The 19423-nt window shown below is 42.2% G+C and overlaps 1 protein-coding gene across 2 annotated transcripts in view; it reads right to left on the reverse strand.

The window, feature by feature from the left end:
* RGS20 (regulator of G protein signaling 20) overlaps positions 1-19423 on the reverse strand; it is a 235510-nt gene that overhangs the window by 89046 nt on the left and 127041 nt on the right. Inside the window, exon 1 of one of the 2 annotated variants that reach the window (XM_088469754.1) lies at positions 368-856. The exons of the other annotated variant lie outside the window; for it this stretch is intronic. Within the exon in view, the coding sequence (XP_088325880.1) occupies positions 368-472 (105 nt within the window). The 5' untranslated portion in view covers positions 473-856. Of the gene's footprint in view, positions 1-367; positions 857-19423 lie in introns of those variants that run through there. 2 annotated transcript variants of the gene reach the window in all.

Below are 19423 nucleotides of genomic sequence, written 5' to 3' on the forward strand. Positions count from 1 at the left end.
ATTATTCGATTCAACTTGCTAAACTGTGCCCTTTGCCAGTTTTGCCAGCGTGTGTGTATTAGATAGATAGATAGATAGATATAGATACATATATATTATCCTGGTTTCCTATGACAAAATTCTCTGGACATTTGCATCTTCTATAAGACATGAGATCTGAAAATGGAACCCGTTGCCATTGATGGGTAGCAAAACGTTCCATATAAGCAGTGGTTTGGATGGCAATACATTATAGTGTTGTATCATGCACACTATGGATAAAGGGAATAATAGAGCCACGATAGCCATATACATCCCAACAGAACCAGTTTTTGGCCACATATTGCCCGGTGTAGTCAGCCTGCTATTGCCAATACGGAATACTTACAATTTCACCATCAATGCTGGGGGATTGCTGCAAATCTTTGCCTTGATCACATCCGTTGAAGCTGGGCAGATCACCCAGGGCTGGCTGCTCATCATCCATGCGCATGCGTCGGAGGCTTCTTGTAATATTATTAGTATTGTTATTATTATGCTGATTATTAGTAGTATTGTTATTATTCCACGTTATGTCCCTTAGTTTGTAAACACACACAAAAAATTATCCAGAGAAAAAAGAAGTGTGATGTCTGGCTGTAAGACAGATCACTGGGAAGGCTGAGGCAGGGTGTTGCTTTCATGTAGCTACTGTGGCTGGAAGAAGCCCAGAAGAGGGGATGCAAGTGGTTATATTGAAGAAAACGAGAGGTGAACAGAACAGCCTTCCTTTCTCGCTGAGTCCCTTGACATTACCCTGAGCTCACAGCAGTGTGTGTGCATCCTGTCTAGGTGTGCACAGAGTAATGTGTGTGTTTGTAGGAGTCTGTCAGCCTCACTGATTCATACATACACAAGGATGGGTATTATCCGAACATCCTCAACTGCACATATAAACATAGCATAGGATCTACTCAATATTATTAGTGCTACCTGCAGACTATAACATACCTGTAGAATCTGCATTTGTGCTACAAATATCTGAAGTCTCATTTGTTTTTTTAGAAACGTAATTAATACAGTTAATCCATTTTAGTTACGAGTTCAATCTGTGCACCCCAGCATATGTCTTACAGTAAATCATAGAATTATTGTCGTAATGCAACTTTAATATTTGTGCCCATAATTGCCCCCTGGCACTGATTAACCATGTAAAGTACTTGCAATAATGTGTACAGTTATTTCCTTGCGGGAATCAGTGTGCAGGTATCAGTTCCTATTATTTCCACCCATAGTACATGAAGCTTTTTCTTCAGACAAAGGACTTGTCACAGCACTATGCACAGCAGCTCTGCAATGTTTCCTGCAGCAAAAATTCAGTTGATATATAAATAACATTCACGTCACTTCCTCTAGTGTCACCGGAGCAGAAAACAGGGTTCCCTGGTTACTAAGACAAATCAAAACAAGGATTTTGGACCAGTTACCCATTTCCTTGTATGGAAAACCCCTATGGTGCCTGTTAGCTCTCTACCTGCACGTGATGCACCCTTATATCATAAAATAACCTTTACATCAACAGGCAAGAAGCTGGACTGTTGAAGCGGTCTAACTATCTTTATATTAGAACAGGTGTGATGGGAAATTTGATACCTATATTATTATACTGTATGTTACGTATTCTAATAATGTATTAAAATATTTTACATATATACATATGTATGTGTATATAAATATATATATATATGTGTATAAAATCAAGAGCCACTATAGCCACTCTTTCATATTTACAGATAATAATCAGTGCAATTACAATGTTGTATCAAAGTATCTACATTTATTATCACAGAAGCTCACTGAAATACACTCAACATTTGCACAAGTCTGCAAATCAATGTGGATAAACAATGTAACTCTGGACAGTTTTACTGTGTATGCTATTGATAAGAGACAAAAACACACGTGTGCATCAGCTGTTTCAGGTGTGTTGTTTGTTAGTCTGCAGATTGCCTGATTGCAGACTAACCTGTCCCAGAGGCTGCATCTACAGGTGCCAATTGGCACACTCTGTGCAGGAGTGAAAGCTGGGCTGGTTGTCATCTAGGTTTAACCTCTTCAGGCTCTGCTCTATGGCCTATAATGATAGCAGTGCATATACTGCTAATAAAGTTCATCTAATGGATTTCACAACAGCATCAGATTATTACTCAGATGTATACAGGTACTTTTTGTAGATAGTGCTATGCAAATTTACTAAATTGTATATATGCGGGAAATTTTGCATGTGCGTTTTGTCAGTACTGCCACTGCTTATATTTTATTTTCTGATAACGTTATAGAATTGATGAGGAATGTCATTGCTAATGTTTTAACTTTAACGTATTGCCCTCCACTCCATAGCACTGATAAACCTATGCACACACAGTAGCTGCAACTGGTATGGATTTGTGTTCAGCACCTCGGACAGCGCAGGACACATTGCCATCTCATTGCTAATGCGCTGTTACTGCCACTGCCGCTAATTCATTATGCCTTATATCTATTTAATGAACCTATGCTGTTAATGCATGCTGCTTCCATTAAGCACTTTGCACATAATAATATCCAGCCAACTCATAGTTTACCTCATATTGATTTGCATCACAAAACCATAAATACATATTTTATTTGTTTCACCCTGTATATATGGGGATTCTGAGGACTTCGCCGATTATATATATTAAAATGGTTACAATCAGACATGTAATACAGATATACTTTACTTTAATTAGTTATGTAATTATGAGCCCCCACCCCAAGCCTTCATTTGAAGAGAAAAAAAAGAGACACTGTGTTATCTTTTTGCACCATGCTATGGTCTCATCGTAATGACAAGTGCAACTCTACTTGCTACTACATTATATATGTATAAATAATCGCCACGTACTTTTACTGCTGTATGTACAGTGGAGGGACATGGAATATACAGTTGGCTTAATGAACTACTACAGAGAAGTCTGCTTTATACCTTTCTAGCCACTAAATTAGACTAGTTAGAGCAAACACTAATTTTCATAAATGTGTATGCTATCATATAACTCAATTTGTAATCCTTAGCTTATTTTTGCAATGTTTGCTTTATTTTACATTTTGTTTTTATAAAATAAATCACCGGTGACATTTACAACAAACATAACTCGTATAGAAGTAAGATGGATAGTTGAGATATTTATAACCAGCAACTTAAGTTATTTATTTTCAATTATATCTATGCAAGGTGTGCTGGTGGTGCTCCCCTGGGTATACCAAGTACACATAAAACACATTGGAATAATTATCTGAATGAGATACCTTTATTTGAATCTGCATAAAGGTAGCATATGATACTGTATAGGTTTTGGATTTACATTGAGTATAAGATATCTATTTTCAGTTTCATGTTTTTGGATATTTTCACCATCACAATATCAGGTATTTAGCATCTACAATTTTTTTTTAATGTGGATTGGGTAAAATTTACCTTTTTAACTTAAAGCCATATAAATATTTGTCTTTATTGTGTTTTTTTTCTAAGTAAGGAAACACTTTTGTCTACTCACTCCAGGGAACATAAATTTTCCCACCAATATTTTAAATAAATAATTAATAAAGTTTATTTTAATTCATCAAACACTGTACATCATTACACATACATATATCAGTGTGCCCCCAATACCAGTTTTCTTTCTTTGTTTTGCTTCTTGCAAAAATCCCCTCCCCCTTTTAAAAAAAAATGTTTTACTTTACCACATGTCATTTTAAATATATACCTAGAACACTACAACATAATAAACAGGCTGAAAATCGACCTTTATTTAGCAGCCCACTTATTGACCTGAATAAAGTGAGTTTTCATGTGATCACTTTGGTGATCACTAGAAAAGCCAGTGCTCTATTAGTAATAATGCACCACCAAGCATAAACTATTTATATAATAATTGAGTATTGCATGTCCTGAGTTGGACATGCGTAGTAAGAGCATAGGTTCATCTCCCCCTCATCTGCCTCTCCTTACTAACATCTCTCACTGTTACAACATAGAAGGGGGAATCCTGCAGCACAAGCTCGGCACAGGGTAAATAAAGTGGGGCGGGTGGGGCTGAGGTGACCTGGAATGTACTACGTCCATATTAATTGTTACATATATTAGAAATCACCCCAGATATCTATGGCCTGAATAAATCACCCATAGTTTATCTATCTATCTATCTATCTATCTATCTATCTATCTATCTATCTATCTATCTATCTATCTATCTATCTATCTATCTATTGCTTTGCTTAGTGGCCCTGTCACGGGAGTGGCCCCTGTGACCAGCAGTGTTATATAGACTGGTGGCAGCAGCACCTTCACCCACCACTCACACCAATGTCACTGTGTGCCCTGTGCACAGACTGCTATGCAGCCTATCCTATTCAAGTGAACGTGGGCCCAAAGCACCGCTCCCCCCACCCCTTACTGGCTGCGGACATGGTGCCACACCTTTCTCTAGCATTGATTATGTCAATTAATAATCATCCAACAGAGCTCCACAGCAAAATGTCAATGGGCAGAAACTGCAAAATACAAAAAACAAAAATAATAACAAAATACTCGTACAAATATGACAAATATGACAAAAAGGAGTCACTAAATATGACAGAGTAAATGCAAATATGCTGAGTATAAACAAAAAAGTTGACCAGAATTTAAACAACTATTATCAAGTATCTCAGACTGAATACAAATGAATTTAAACACTGTAGTAATAAAGAACTCTAAAGGGAATTCCAATCTCATAAATCACATAGAAATTGTAAAGACTGAGATCTTCTCTTTTCCAAATTCTGGTATTTTGTGAAATAAAAACAATACATATCGTTAACAAAATAATACAAAATAGTACAATAATATAGATACTAAAACAAATATATATAGACAATATTCATAACGAAGGGGCAGAAATAAAAGGAAATAGAATAGAGGGGGGGGGGGGAGGATATAAGTATCCATAATTCTAGGTGCCTCTAAGGCAGAGCCTTCTATAGTAGAGACATTTAATATTTCAATACAAAAAACTTGAACAAAATTCTTCCAAATCTCTCAAGGGAAACAGTCACAGTATATGAACTAAGTCAGCCTTTGGTGCAAGTACCACGTTGTGGTTTCAAAAATGTTATTAATATGGGATTGGGTGGTGTTATCCAAATGTGATATATAAAATCCCCATTTTCTTTGGAAACGCTCTACACCCTTCTCTATATCTGGTAGAGTGTCATGCCGGTCAAAGTAGAGTACTTGAAGTAACATACGTTTGACATCACTAAGAAAAGGAGGGGTCTTTACCATCCAATTTATGAGAATAGCTTTCTTAGCGATCATCACTATTGTCGTAAGGAGCGGTATAACTGTTTTTTTATTGTGTGGGGATACATCCCAATTACTAAAATTCGCTAAAATTAAAGCTAAAGGGTATTTTAGCAGACGTAATGATAACAAGTCATTTATAAAGCACATAAGTTTATCCCAGAATTTGCGGATGCGTCCACATTCCCATATATTGTGCCAGAAGGTGGCTTTAGAGGCTTTACATTTCACACACTGTCTGTCACGTCTGAAACTGGAGAAGAGGACGTGGTGGGCCTCAGTTGGGGAAAGAAACGGAGACGAGGGGCCTGGATGTACGTTCTCCTCATCCACAGGTCTTGAGTGTTGGCGAGACCTGGCAAAGGTGCGGAGTCTAACCCACAGGATGGTGTTCGCCAGTGACCCCCCCAATTGGGATATGGGCTTAGCTGCACCCCGTGAGCAGGTCGCGGTCCTTTGACCAGGTACCCAAGCCCTGCAGGGATAGAGACACTACACCCGTGGCCCAGCGAGGATATGCCTGTTAGGCACAACACAGTCCCTGAAAATACTGTATAAACAAGAACTTGACACGAGGATCAAAAACGTCAATAAGGCTTTTAAAGTGGGAAGTGACTCACGGTTACTTGAGACGTCACCAGAGATAGAAGGCACACGGGTAGAGGTGGTAAATGTTGTAGCACGGATGTCCACGGGAGACGTGAAGCACATAGGTGGGGATGGTCACACTGCTGCACGGGTATTCACCAGAGACGTAAAGGCACACAGGTAAAGGTGGTAACACTGCTGCACGGGTATTCACCAGAGACGTAAAGGCACACAGGTAAAGGTAGAAACACTGCTGCACGGGTATTCACCAGAGATGTTTAGGCACACAGGTAAAGGTGGTAACACTGCTGCACGGGTATTCACCAGAGATGTTTTAAGCACACAGGTAAAGGTGGTAACACTGCTGCTGTACGGATGAATAGGAACCTGGACCGGGAACTCACTAAGGCACGCTAAGAGACAACCGTTGTTCAGGCAATTTCCCATAACCTGTGGGACAGTTTTATACCCAGGGGAACCCTTAGACAGGTGCACAGCATCAGCTGGAAATGAGCCTATCAGGAGGAAGGATCCAGTCACATGGGCCGACTGTCATGGCGGCGCCCATGTCCGGATTTGAGATGCCGGACACCAGCCCTCCAGGAAGCCACAGCCAGCGGGGAGAATCGTCAGTTTCTCCCCCGCCGTTGCGCAGGCCGACCGACCACCCAGGATGAAAGGGGAAGCCGGCGGTGCGGTAAGCTGGCGCCGATCCCCGGCTGAGCCCTGACAGTACCCCCTCCTTTAAGGGTGGGCACTGAACACCCACCAGGCTTATCTGGGAATCGCCTATGAAAACTCTGGATTAGTCGCGGAGCGTGTACATCAGAGGCTCTGATCCAGGCCCTTTCCTCGGGGCCGTAGCCCTTCCAATCAATGAGATATTGAAGGGTGTGCAATCTTTGCCGGGAATCCAAGATCTTCTCCACCTCAAATTCAGTGCCTTGTAATGTCTTGACTTGAGGCAATTTAGGGGAACACTTCTGAAAACGATTGAGCACCAGGGGCCGTAAGAGAGAAACGTGAAAAATATTTGAAATCTTCATTTGAGGGGGAAGTTCCAATTTATAAGTTACTGGACTGATTATCTTAATGATACGATATGGACCGATAAAACGCGGAGCAAGTTTCATGGACGGGACTCTTAAGCGAATATTTTTAGAAGATAACCAGGCCCTGTCCCCGACTCTGAACAGGGGAACCGCCAAACGTTTCCTGTCCGCAAATTTTTTGTAATTCCTAGAAGATTGCTTTAGAGATAAGTGAATTTTATTCCATAGAACTGAGAAGGATTGAATCTCTTGATTCACAGCTGGAACATCTATAGACGGAAGCTTCTGGAAATCTGGAACTCGTGGATGTCTACCAAAAACCGTAAAAAAAGGAGTGGATTTAGAGGAAGAATGAAATTTAAAGTTATGAGAAAACTCTGCCCATGGCAGGAGGTCCACCCAATCATCCTGGGAAGAAGACACAAAGAGCCTAATGAAGGTCTCCAGCTCTTGATTGACCCTTTCCGTTTGACCATTCGACTGTGGGTGGTAGGCTGAGGAAAAGTTCAGTTTGATTCCACAGGTACTACACAGGGCTCTCCAGAATTTGGCTGTAAATTGAACACCTCGATCAGAGACTATTTCCCTGGGGAGACCGTGTAATCTGAAGATGTCTCGAATAAAAATTTTTGCCAATTGAGGAGCAGAAGGAAGGCTAACGAGCGGGATAAAATGTGCCATTTTAGAAAAGCGATCCACGACCACCCATACCGTGTTATGTCCCTTGCACCGAGGTAATTCAGAAATAAAATCCATTGAGATGTGGGTCCAAGGAGCAGTTGGGATAGACAAGGGACGAAGAGGACCAACCATCTGTCTACGCGGAGTTTTATGTTGGGCGCTTTTGATACAGGAGCGGACAAACTCCGTGACATCCTTCTTCATGGTCGGCCACCAGTACAATCGAAGTAAGAACTGGTAGGTCTTGGTGATTCCAGTGTGACCTGCGAACAAGGATGCATGAGCCCAAACCAGCAAATTTTTACGTAACTTAGGAGGTGCAAAAATTTTCCCAGGTGGCAAGGACACTACTTGAGTAGGAGCAAATACAATTGGGTCAAAAATGGAACGAACTTGAGAACACTCCTCCTCCTCCAAGTTAGTCATGAAGGAGTGAGATAATGCATCGGCCTTCTTGTTCAACACACCAGGACGAAACTGGAGTTTTAAATCAAACCTAGAAAAAAAAAGTGACCATCGCGCCTCCCTGGCATTTAACCGGTGTGCAGTTTGTAGATAGATCAGATTCTTATGGTCTGTAATAATCGTGACAGGAAATTTGGCCCCTTCCAGAAGATACCGCCATTCCTCTAAGGCTAGGCGCATGGCTAGAAGTTCTTGGTCGCCAATAATATAATTTCTCTCGGCAGGGGAAAATTTACGGGAGAAAAATCCACAAGGATGCATCTTCCCATCTTCAGCAGACTGAGATAATACCGCGCCTACTCCAACGGAGGATGCGTCCACCTCCACAATGAATGGTTTGTCTATTTGAGGCTGACAGAGAATGGGAGCTCGAGAAAAGGCACCTTTTAGGTTTTGAAAGGCTTGTACTGCTGGAACAGACCATTTAGAAGGATTGGCTCCTTTCCTTGTGAGGGAGGTAATGGGTGCTACCAGTGTAGAAAAGTGTGGAATAAACCTCCTGTAATAGTTTGCGAATCCTAGAAAACGCTGAGTACCTTTTAACGACGTAGGCAGGGGCCATTCAGAGATTGCCTTTAGTTTATCAGGATCCATCTGGAGAGTCCCCCCGGAGATAATATGGCCTAAAAAAGGTACTGAAGTTTGGTGAAACATACATTTGGAAAGTTTCCCGAAGAGGTGATGAGTGCGAAGGCGGAACAATACCTCCCGTACATGAAGACGATGACTCTGTAAATCTCTGGAATAGATTAAAATATCATCGAGATAAATCACAACAAATTTATGAAGAATATCCCGGAAAACCTTGTTGACGTAACCTTGAAAAATAGCTGGTGCATTACAAAGACCGAAGGGCATTACGAGGTACTCAAAGTGTCCGTCTCTGGTATTGAACCCGGTCTTCCACTCGTCCCCGGCTTTAATTCGAATCAGATTATACGCACCACGTAGATCCAGCTTCGTGAAAACCTGAGCCCCTTGAACCTTGTCAAACAGTTCTGAAATTAAAGGTAGCGGGTAACGATTTTTTATGGTGATTTGATTTAACCCTCGATAATCTATACAGGGCCGGAGTCCACCATCCTTTTTCCCTACAAAAAAGAAACCTGCCCCTGCAGGAGAAGAAGGCCAAATGAATCCTTTAGCAAGGTTTTCCTTAATGTATTCCTCCATGGCCGCGGTCTCAGGCACGGACAAAGGGTAAACACGGCCACGTGGAGGACTTTTCCCAGGAAGCAAATCAATGGCACAATCCCAAGGTCGATGCGGAGGCAGTTTATCTGCGGCTTGTTCACAAAATACGTCAGCGAAGTCTTGATAAGCCTCAGGCAAGCCCGGCTGGGGGGAGTGTTTAGAATACTCTGGTCGAAGGGACTTCTTAGCCGAGTTGGCAACCATCGCTTGGTTACATACTGGAACGACCTTGGTCAAACAATCTTGGAAACACTGTGAACCCCAGGATGGGATTTGCATAGCATCCCAGTTGAACACAGGATTGTGTTTTCTCAACCAGGGCAGCCCTAATACCAGCTCATAGGAGGATTCGGGTAACACAAAAAATTCCAGCATTTCATGATGTAGGCACCCAATTTGGACAGACACCGGATGAGAGAGTGAAGAAATGGGTAACCCCACCAGAGTTTTACCATCTAGACCAGACAGTAACAATTTATTAGGTAGGGAAACGACTGGAATACCCAAGGTGTGAATCAGTGTCTCTGCAATAAAATTATCAGCAGCACCAGAATCAATTAAAGCGTGAACCTTTCTTGTCCTGGACTTATGGGAAAGCGACACTACTAAAAGACTTTCAGATAATTGGGATGGCTTGAGCATAACCCCCAACTGAATGCTCCCTACTTCAGTCAGGGTTTCGCATTTCCCGCAAGTAAAGGACAATTCCTCAGAATGTGGTTAGGTGCAGCGCAATAGATACACAATTTATTTTGGAAGCGTCTATTGCGCTCTGCCGGGGTGAGTTTGGCTCTGTTGACCTGCATGGGTTCGTCTTCACTAGCTAGGGTGGGTATAGGCGGACTAACAGCTGAAGAGCGGACTGGTAGACGTTCACCTCTTCCCCTACTAGCCCATCTTTCCCGATGGCGAAGGTCAATTTTGATACAGAGAGAGATAACGTCAGCGAAGGATTCTGGCAAATCTCTGGAGGCGAGCTCATCCTTCATCCTCTCAGAGAGCCCATGAAGGAAGGACGCTTTAAGAGCTTCCTTGTTCCATTTTAATTCAGATGCCAGGGTCTGAAATTGGACTACATACTGCCCCACGGACCGTGTGCCCTGTCGCACTCGGAGGAGGTCAGAGGATGCAGAAGCAGAACGGCCTGGCTCGTCAAAAATTCTCTTAAATGCGGAAACAAATTCCTCGTAGGTAGATACGATGGAGTCGGCCCGTTCCCATAGAGGGGAGACCCAGTCTAACGCTGCTCCTCTTAATAATGAAATCACATATGCTACTTTGGCCCGAGACGTGGGAAAGTTCTGGGGAAGGCATTCGAATTGGATTTCACATTGGTTGCTGAACCCGCGGCACCGCCTGGGGTCGCCATCAAACCTTTCTGGAGTGGCAAGCTGTAGTCGGGGTTTGGGAGTAGGAACCACCGGTGGAGGACCTGATGGAGAGGGTACAGGAACCGCAGGCAGGGGAACCGGGAGAATAGAAGCCAACGTGGTTTGGATCGAAACCAGTTGCCTCGAGAGCTCCTGTAAATACTGAGCCACTTGTTGTTGTTGCGCCTCCTGGTTGTCCATCCGAGAGGTCCACTCTTGCAGAGACCCAGTACCTTGGGATCCTGCAGCCTCCATTGGGCCTGAACAAACTGTCACATCTGAAACTGGAGAAGAGGACGTGGTGGGCCTCAGTTGGGGAAAGAAACGGAGACGAGGGGCCTGGATGTACGTTCTCCTCATCCACAGGTCTTGAGTGTTGGCGAGACCTGGGCAAAGGTGCGGAGTCTAACCCACAGGATGGTGTTTGCCAGTGACCCCCCCAATTGGGATATGGGCTTAGCTGCACCCCGTGAGCAGGTCGCGGTCCTTTGACCAGGTACCCAAGCCCTGCAGGGATAGAGACACTACACCCGTGGCCCAGCGAGGATATGCCTGTTAGGCACAACACAGTCCCTGAAAATACTGTATAGACAAGAACTTGACACGAGGATCAAAAATGTCAATAAGGCTTTTAAAGTGGGAAGTGACTCACGGTTACTTGAGACGTCACCAGAGATAGAAGGCACACGGGTAGAGGTGGTAAATGTTGTAGCACGGATGTCCACGGGAGACGTGAAGCACATAGGTGGGGATGGTCACACTGCTGCACGGGTATTCACCAGAGACGTAAAGGCACACAGGTAAAGGTGGTAACACTGCTGCACGGGTATTCACCAGAGACGTAAAGGCACACAGGTAAAGGTAGTAACACTGCTGCACGGGTATTCACCAGAGATGTTTAGGCACACAGGTAAAGGTGGTAACACTGCTGCACGGGTATTCACCAGAGATGTTTTAGGCACACAGGTAAAGGTGGTAACACTGCTGCTGTACGGATGAATAGGAACCTGGACCGGGAACTCACTAAGGCACGCTAGGAGACAACCATTGTTCAGGCAATTTCCCATAACCTGTGGGACAGTTTTATACCCAGGGGAACCCTTAGACAGGTGCACAGCATCAGCTGGAAACGAGCCTATCAGGAGGAAGGATCCAGTCACATGGGCCGACTGTCATGGCGGCGCCCATGTCCGGATTTGAGATGCCGGACACCAGCCCTCCAGGAAGCCACAGCCAGCGGGGAGAATCGTCAGCTTCTCCCCCGCCGTCGCGCAGGCCGACCGACCACCCAGGATGAAAGGGGAAGCCGGCGGTGCGGTAAGCGGGCGCCGATCCCCGGCTGAGCCCTGACACTGTCCTGTCTCATCTAATACCATATGAGCTCTACTACTTTGTGAAATATAAGCCCTGTGTAAAATCTTCACATGGACTTCCTGTAGGCGGGCTGAGTGTAAGATTCTCAAGGTGTTCTCATAATATCTCAAAAGAGTTTCAGGAGAATTTACTGCAGGGATATCCATTGCCCACCTCACCACGCATTTGTGCCATAGGGAGTTTGCTTTAGATGAAATTAATTCAGTTGTCAAAAATTTGGTTTTGTAATTATTTTGTATTGTGAACGTAAATATAGAATCTAATGCATCTTTTGCATCTGGGTCTTACAAAGCAGGAGGTATGTGTTGAATAAAATGTCTGACTTGTAGATACATAAAGAATAGCGAATTAGGGAGATTACATTTTTCTTTAAGAGTTTGAAATGTAAGAAGGGAGCCCCCTGGGTCAAAAACATCTTTGACTTTCGCAAGACCCTTAGTTTTCCAGACGAGGAAGTGGGAGTTTTTTAAGCTCGGGCTAAACATAGGGTTACCCCAAAGAGTGGTGTATTTTGTAGAGCTGGCGCTTCGGTTGAGTCTCCGGTTAATGGCCCACCACGCCTTGTAGGTGTCTCGAAAAATTATATTATTTAAAATTGAATTGGGGAGTTTGGGTTTAGGTGTCTGTAAAAGGGCACTTGGAGCAAAGGGAGAAAGTAGATCTGTTTCTAAAGACAGATCCGTGTATATATTACGTTCAAGACACCAATCTAACACATATCTATAAAATACAGCTTCTGAGAAATCTTTCAGATCCGGGATACCAAAACCACCCTTCCTTCTATTACATTGAAGCTTGGCTAAAGCTATTCTGGCTTTCCCGCCGCGCCACAGCAAAATAAATACTTATGTGTCAGTCGACTTCGGTCCCCTGCCAGACCGTTCAGAGACATCCAACAATCAATATAGATTGTTGCGTCTCCTGTGTGGGCGCTTGCTAAGAAGGGCTAAATACAGTGTTGTGGTGTCCCCTGTGTTGGCGCTTGTTAAGGAGGGCTAGATACAGTGTTGCAGCCGGCTCCTGTTAAATCCGCTGCCTCTAGCTGCTGCAGTATACGCTTGCTGTGTCTCCTGTGTGGGCGTTTGTTAAGAAGGGCTAATTACAGTGTTGCGGTGTCTCCTGTTTTGGCGCTTAAGGAGGGCTAGATACAATGTAGCAGCTGGAAAGGAAAATAAAACGACATGCTGGTACGCATTAAGCCTTTTATAACCTACTGCAGCGTTTTTCAACCACTGTGCCGTGGCACACTATTGTGCCTTGAGCTGTTGTCAAGTGTGCCAGGAGGTCAGAGTAGTCAGAGCTGAAATTACTTGTACTGCTTGCCCTGGCAGTGCTGGGCTCTTCAGGGAGGCTCAGGTGTGCCCTGGCTGTGCCCTATGGAGACACAGTTGTGACATAGGTCATGCCCACCTGCACACTGCTCCCAGCTCTGCACTGTGTGCTCAGTCACTGAGTGTGAGTGAGCAACCCCAGCCGATGAGGGACAGGACAGGGATGACAGTAAGCCTTCTCAGCTGTTTTTTTAATTTTTTCGGTGGGACCAATGTGTTTTTTTTTATTATGTTGGGAGCAGTGTGATTGTTTTTTTTTCTGTGGGGGCCAGCCAATCTTAATTTTTTTTTATGAGTGGGCCAGCAAATGTAATTCTTTTTTTCTGTGGGGGCCAAGGTGTGTGTTTGTTTTCTTTCTGTGGGGACCATTTTGTTTTATTTTTTTTTCTGTGGGGCCCAATGTGTTTGTTTTTTGTGGGGGCCAATGTATGTTCTTTTTCCTGTGGGGGGCCAATTTATTAGTGTTTTTTCCCGTGGGAGCAAATGTGTGTGTTTTTCCCATGAGGGACTGCTATTGCTAAGGCACACCACCAGTGAGGGACTGATGGTGTGACTTAGCAATTTTTAAATCTTGTTCGGTGTGCTGTGAGTTGAAAAAGGTTGAAAATCACTGATGTGCTGGATAAAATACCTAACGAGTGTCTTCCCTATGGGTATTTAACAGAGGGGTGTGTAGGGTGGGCAGTGGAGATAGCAGGAGCTGGCTTTCCTAATGGGAGTCACTGGACAGTCTCACCACAACGGGGTGGCTTCTCGCCTATGCTGACAGACCACATAGGGCATAACCACTACCTTTATTTAAGCGGATGATAACCTCAGATTGACACTGATAAACAAGGTGAGATTAATCTTTATACCTGCAGTTGGGCATGGCTGCAGGACTGAGTATTTCAAATGCAGCTTTGTGCATAAATGTACTGCACTGTTTTGGGACTCTAAACCACGGACAAAAGTGATTACTTTTATTTCTATAGCATTACTACCTCATATTATAGATTATCATACTTCCTTACAATGAAATGCACAATTAAAGGAAATTGACCTTTCTGGTTTATGAGAAGCGCAGCCACCTATGGTTTAACAAATTGTTTATTAATGGTGTATTGTCTTCCACGAATGTATCAGTTTGTTTTTATTGCTAGTATTCAGTGTACTTACTTGTTCAGTAACAATTTTATATTGAATAATACAAATTATTGTTGCATTGGATGTTTAATAATCTTTTCAGATTGGAACATTTGCACTTTATATAGTTTTTATATTATTTATTAATTATTATATTATATTTATTAGAAATGCTTCTATACTCTTATAGTGCTGTTTTTCTATATTATTCACTTCTGTTTTCTTTTGGTCAGCAACAAATTATTACAGCATCTTGGTGTATGTGTCTCATGTAATTGTCACTTATATTTAATATTTTTTGTATAATTGTTTTATTCCTTCTATAGCGCCTGAGGCTATTTTCTTTTATATAGATTATCCTTAGTATTACCTTTTTTATTTTCATCTCTACTATTGTACTTTTTTGAATGTCCTCTACAGAGTGATTTTCACTTTTCTCCTCTACAGAGTGAGGATTCTTTCTGTTTGTGACATAATTTTCCTTTGTTATATAACAGCAGTGTTTAGAGACTGTAGATGTGTGTTATGTCATAACTATCTGGAAGAACATCACTGATACTGGTGGGAGGGTTCAGAGTTCAGACCAATAGTCATTACATGCAAACGCTATTACATCATTTTTCAGCTTTACATATAAATATGTACATATATGTATATCGGGCCCAATAAACTAGTACATATATAAACAAACAAGTAACAATGATACTCTGGAAGAGGTCATAATAAAAACATAGGTTTATTTGACTCCAATGTAACGTTTTGGGTCAGTGTTATGGTGCACACACACGGTACAACGGGGGGACAATCAGATAACGATAACGATCGTTATCTGATCGTCCTGCATGTGTTGGATGATTGTTCTCGAACATCCAACACATGCTGCAAGCCCCTTACAACTATAACGACCCGCGATTAATGATCGCAGATCCCTATAGTAAACAGACTAACCTGGTCAATATCGACCAGGTATGCCTGCTTGCACGGACAACCGAAGATGGTCGATAACGACCATACGTGGCCGCGCACGACCACCGTTTGCTCGTTTGCAGGGCACAGAAGCTGTCAGATTTAAACGATAACGATAGGATCATTATTGTCATCGTACAAATCTGACAGCTTACCTGACCGTGTGTACGCACCATTACTATTGCTAACACTAAGATATTGCATTTGATTCAAATACACCTGTGTGTTTTTAATTTAACTCTCCTTCTTTTCACCCTACCTAAATGGATAAAAGCCATCTATATATTTGAATTATAGTTTGTAAAACTTTCCATTTATTTTTTAAATCATTCATCAAGGGATATTGCATCACAAATAATAGACATTGAAATTCCATATCTAAAAAATACATTTTTCAAAAGATATTTTTACAATTCTGATCCTTTTTTCGGATATGGAATTTCGATGTAAATTATTTGTAATGCAATATCCTTTGAGGAATGATTTAAAAATAAATGGAAAGTTTTACAAACTATAATTCAAAAATATGGATGGTAGGGTAGGGTGAAAAGGAGGAGAGTTCAATTAAAAACACTCAGGTGTATCTGAATCAAATGCAATATCTTAAGGTGCATACACATACAACGATTTTTTTAACGATTATCGATAACGATATTGTTTATCTTTCAATCGTTGACAAAATCGTTCACTTTCTGAGTTAAAATGATGAATGATTATCGTTCATGCGCGTTCACTTTTGTAGATTGTAGTTCAGTCAGACTGACCAACTCAATGATTTTCAGTAAGGGAATATGCAAAAATCGTTTGTAGTTCAAAAAAATCGTTCATTACATTTAGTAAATGAACGATTTTAGTAAACGATTTTTGTTAATTTTTCTATTGAGAAAATGAGCGAAAATCGTTTACTAAAATCGTTCATTTACTAAATTGTTGTGTGTGTATGCACCTTTAGTGTTAGCAAGAGTCACACTGACCCAAAATGCTACATTTGATTCCAATAAACTATGTTTTTATTATGACGTCTTCCAGAGTATCATTGTTACTTTTTATTGGACCCGGCATGCACATATGTATATATTTATATGTAAAGCTGAAAAAAGATAAGAATGATGTAATAGCGTTTGCATGTATTGACTGTTGGGGGTAAATTTACTAAAGTGAAAGTTTTTAGAAGTGAGTTTTAGAAGAGATGTTGCCCATAGCAACCAATCAGATTCTACTTAACATTTAACTAGCACCTTCTAGAAGATAATAGCTAGAATTAGATTGGTTGCTATGGGCAACATCTCTTCTAAAGCTCACTTCTAAAAACTCTCACTTTAGTAAATGTACCCCGTGGTCTGAACTCTGACCCCTCCCACCAGTATCAGTGATATTCTTCCAGATAGTTCTGACATAACACACGTCCACAGTCTACAAACACTTCTGTTATTTCCCCTACTTACACATAACATACAACATCATGTTGAAAAGAACACAGACACAGAAAATCAACCAGTAATAACATTATTGACAAAGGAAAATTATGTCACAAACAGAAAATTCACTCTGCAGAGGAGAAAAAGTGAAAATCACTCTGTAGAAGGCATCTCAAAAAGTACAATAGTAAAGATGAAAATAAAAAAGGTGATGCTAAGGATAATCTATAATAAAGAAAATAGCCTCAGGCGCTATAGAAGAAATAAAACAATTATACAAAAATATTGAATATAAATGACATTTATATGAGACATATTCACCAAGCTGCTGTAATAATTGGTTGCTGACCAAACACACGCTACACATGCTACACACCCCTCTGACTAGATTCCCATAGGGAAGAAACATGTTAGTGATCTACTGACCAGCACTCATACCAGCATGTGGTCTTCCTTTCATTCTGCTGACCCAACATTTCAATGTATGATTGCTGACAAAACACATCCTACATTTCAATAATTAGTTGCTGACCAAACACACCCTACACACGCTATACACCCCTCTGATGAAATTCCCATAGGGAATAAACACATTAGGGCTTATATCCAGTGATCTACTGACCAACACTCATACCAGCATGTGGTCTTCCTTTCATTCTTGCACCCCTATTCACGTTAAGTCACACAGTAGTGCTCAGTATTCATGTTACACCACACAGTAGTACCCATTATTCACGTTATGTCACACAGTAGTACTCCTTATTCATGTTATGCAACACAGTAGTACCCATTATTCACATTATGTCACACAGTAGTACTCTTTATTCATGTTACAACACACAGGGCTCTTTTTACTACAATCCGCATATTGAATGTAGATTGTAGTGTGATATTAACGACTGAATTCGCATTGCGAATTCAGGCAATAGCACAGGGATTTACTACAAATCCCTTGCAGGGACAGAGCTTGCGATAAAGCTCTGTTCCTGCAAATCTCCTTCGGTGCCTTATCACGGTATTTTCGCCAAAAATACCATGACTAAGTGCCCGCACATGCGCCGACCTGCCGCCGCTGCTAACCCCTAGCACTAAGCCTCACCCCCCGCGATCGCGGACCCCCCACGACCCCCCCTCCCCTCCTGCCCTTAATTACACTTACCTGCATGCTCTGGGCTTCCGCTGATGTTCTCCATGCCTCCGGTCAGGTGATCTCCCATACTGCACTGGGACCCGATCACCTGATGACCGGGCAGCAGTGCACTATGGGAGACCAGCTGACCGGAGGGTAGTCATCACCGGAGGCCCGGATCACCGGTCCCTGGAGTCAGGTAAGTCAATTTTTTTTTTTACTATTTTTTTTTCTTTTTTTTACAGTAATCAGCTTGCGGTCTGTTTAGACCACACAGCTGATTACTGGGACCGACTCCTGGCTCTGCTCTCCCTGTTAGAGCGGAGCAGGAGTCCGGTAACCGGGGGAGACCATGGATAACACCACCTCCAGGTGGCGTTATTATCACAGGGCTTTCCCCGATATTTTTTTACAATTTATTTTTAGTAACTCTGGTCGGATCACATTTCCCATTACAATTATGGGAAATGCAATCTGCTTTACTAAAAATAAGTGATACTTAGGGGTTGGAGTAGAATTTTACGAATTCTATTCCAATTGCCCTGTAATAACTATAGGTGATACTAAAATTATGTGAAAAGGGTGTGAAAACACCCTTTTTCACTTTATTTTAGTCAAAATAATGTTAATAAATAGAGCCCACAGTAGTACCCATTATTCACATTATGTCATACAGTAGATCCCCTTATTCACGTTATGCAACACACTAGTAATGCCCCTTATAACATAATGCCACATTGGAGTAGTATCCTTACTCTCCACTAGGGCACCATGCACTGGGTTGCTTATGCTCTGTTGCTTTTTTGGATTTTATGGTCACCAATGTACCAATGTATATTATCCATGTCCTTGTCCTGCATTGTATTGTACTGTAAGTCACTCTTTTGATTATGTATTGTGTAAGGCGCTGCGGAACACTTGTGGCGCCATATAAATAAATGATAATAATAATAATATCCCTTATATACATAATGCCACACATTGGTAGTGCCCTTATGCACAGGTGTTAACCAGGGGGAAGGGGGGGGACACGCGATCGTTAGGAGGGATGGTGCAGGAAGATAATGAAGGTGTAAGGTGTTGCTGTTTGCTATTCAGGGGGGTATTCACAGGGGGGTGGTGCCATGATTGCAAGGTGGGGATGGGGTAGGAAGATACTACAGATGCTGCTGTACAGGTTGGAGGTGCCGCAATCGCGAGGGGGGTATGGGGCAGGAAGATACTGAAGGTGCTGCTGTTCGGGGGTGATCGCGGGGGGGTGTCATGATCATGAGGAGTTATGGGGCAGGAAGATACTGAAGGTGCTACTGTTCAGGGTAGCGGATCATGAGGGGGAGGGTGATATAATCGCAAAGGGGGGATGGGGCAGGAAGATACTAAAGGTGCTGCTGTTCACGGGGGTGTTTG

The sequence above is a fragment of the Taudactylus pleione genome, unplaced genomic scaffold, assembly GCF_031769625.1.
Source record: "Taudactylus pleione unplaced genomic scaffold, aTauple2 ptg000093l, whole genome shotgun sequence".
Lineage (NCBI taxonomy): Eukaryota > Metazoa > Chordata > Amphibia > Anura > Myobatrachidae > Taudactylus > Taudactylus pleione.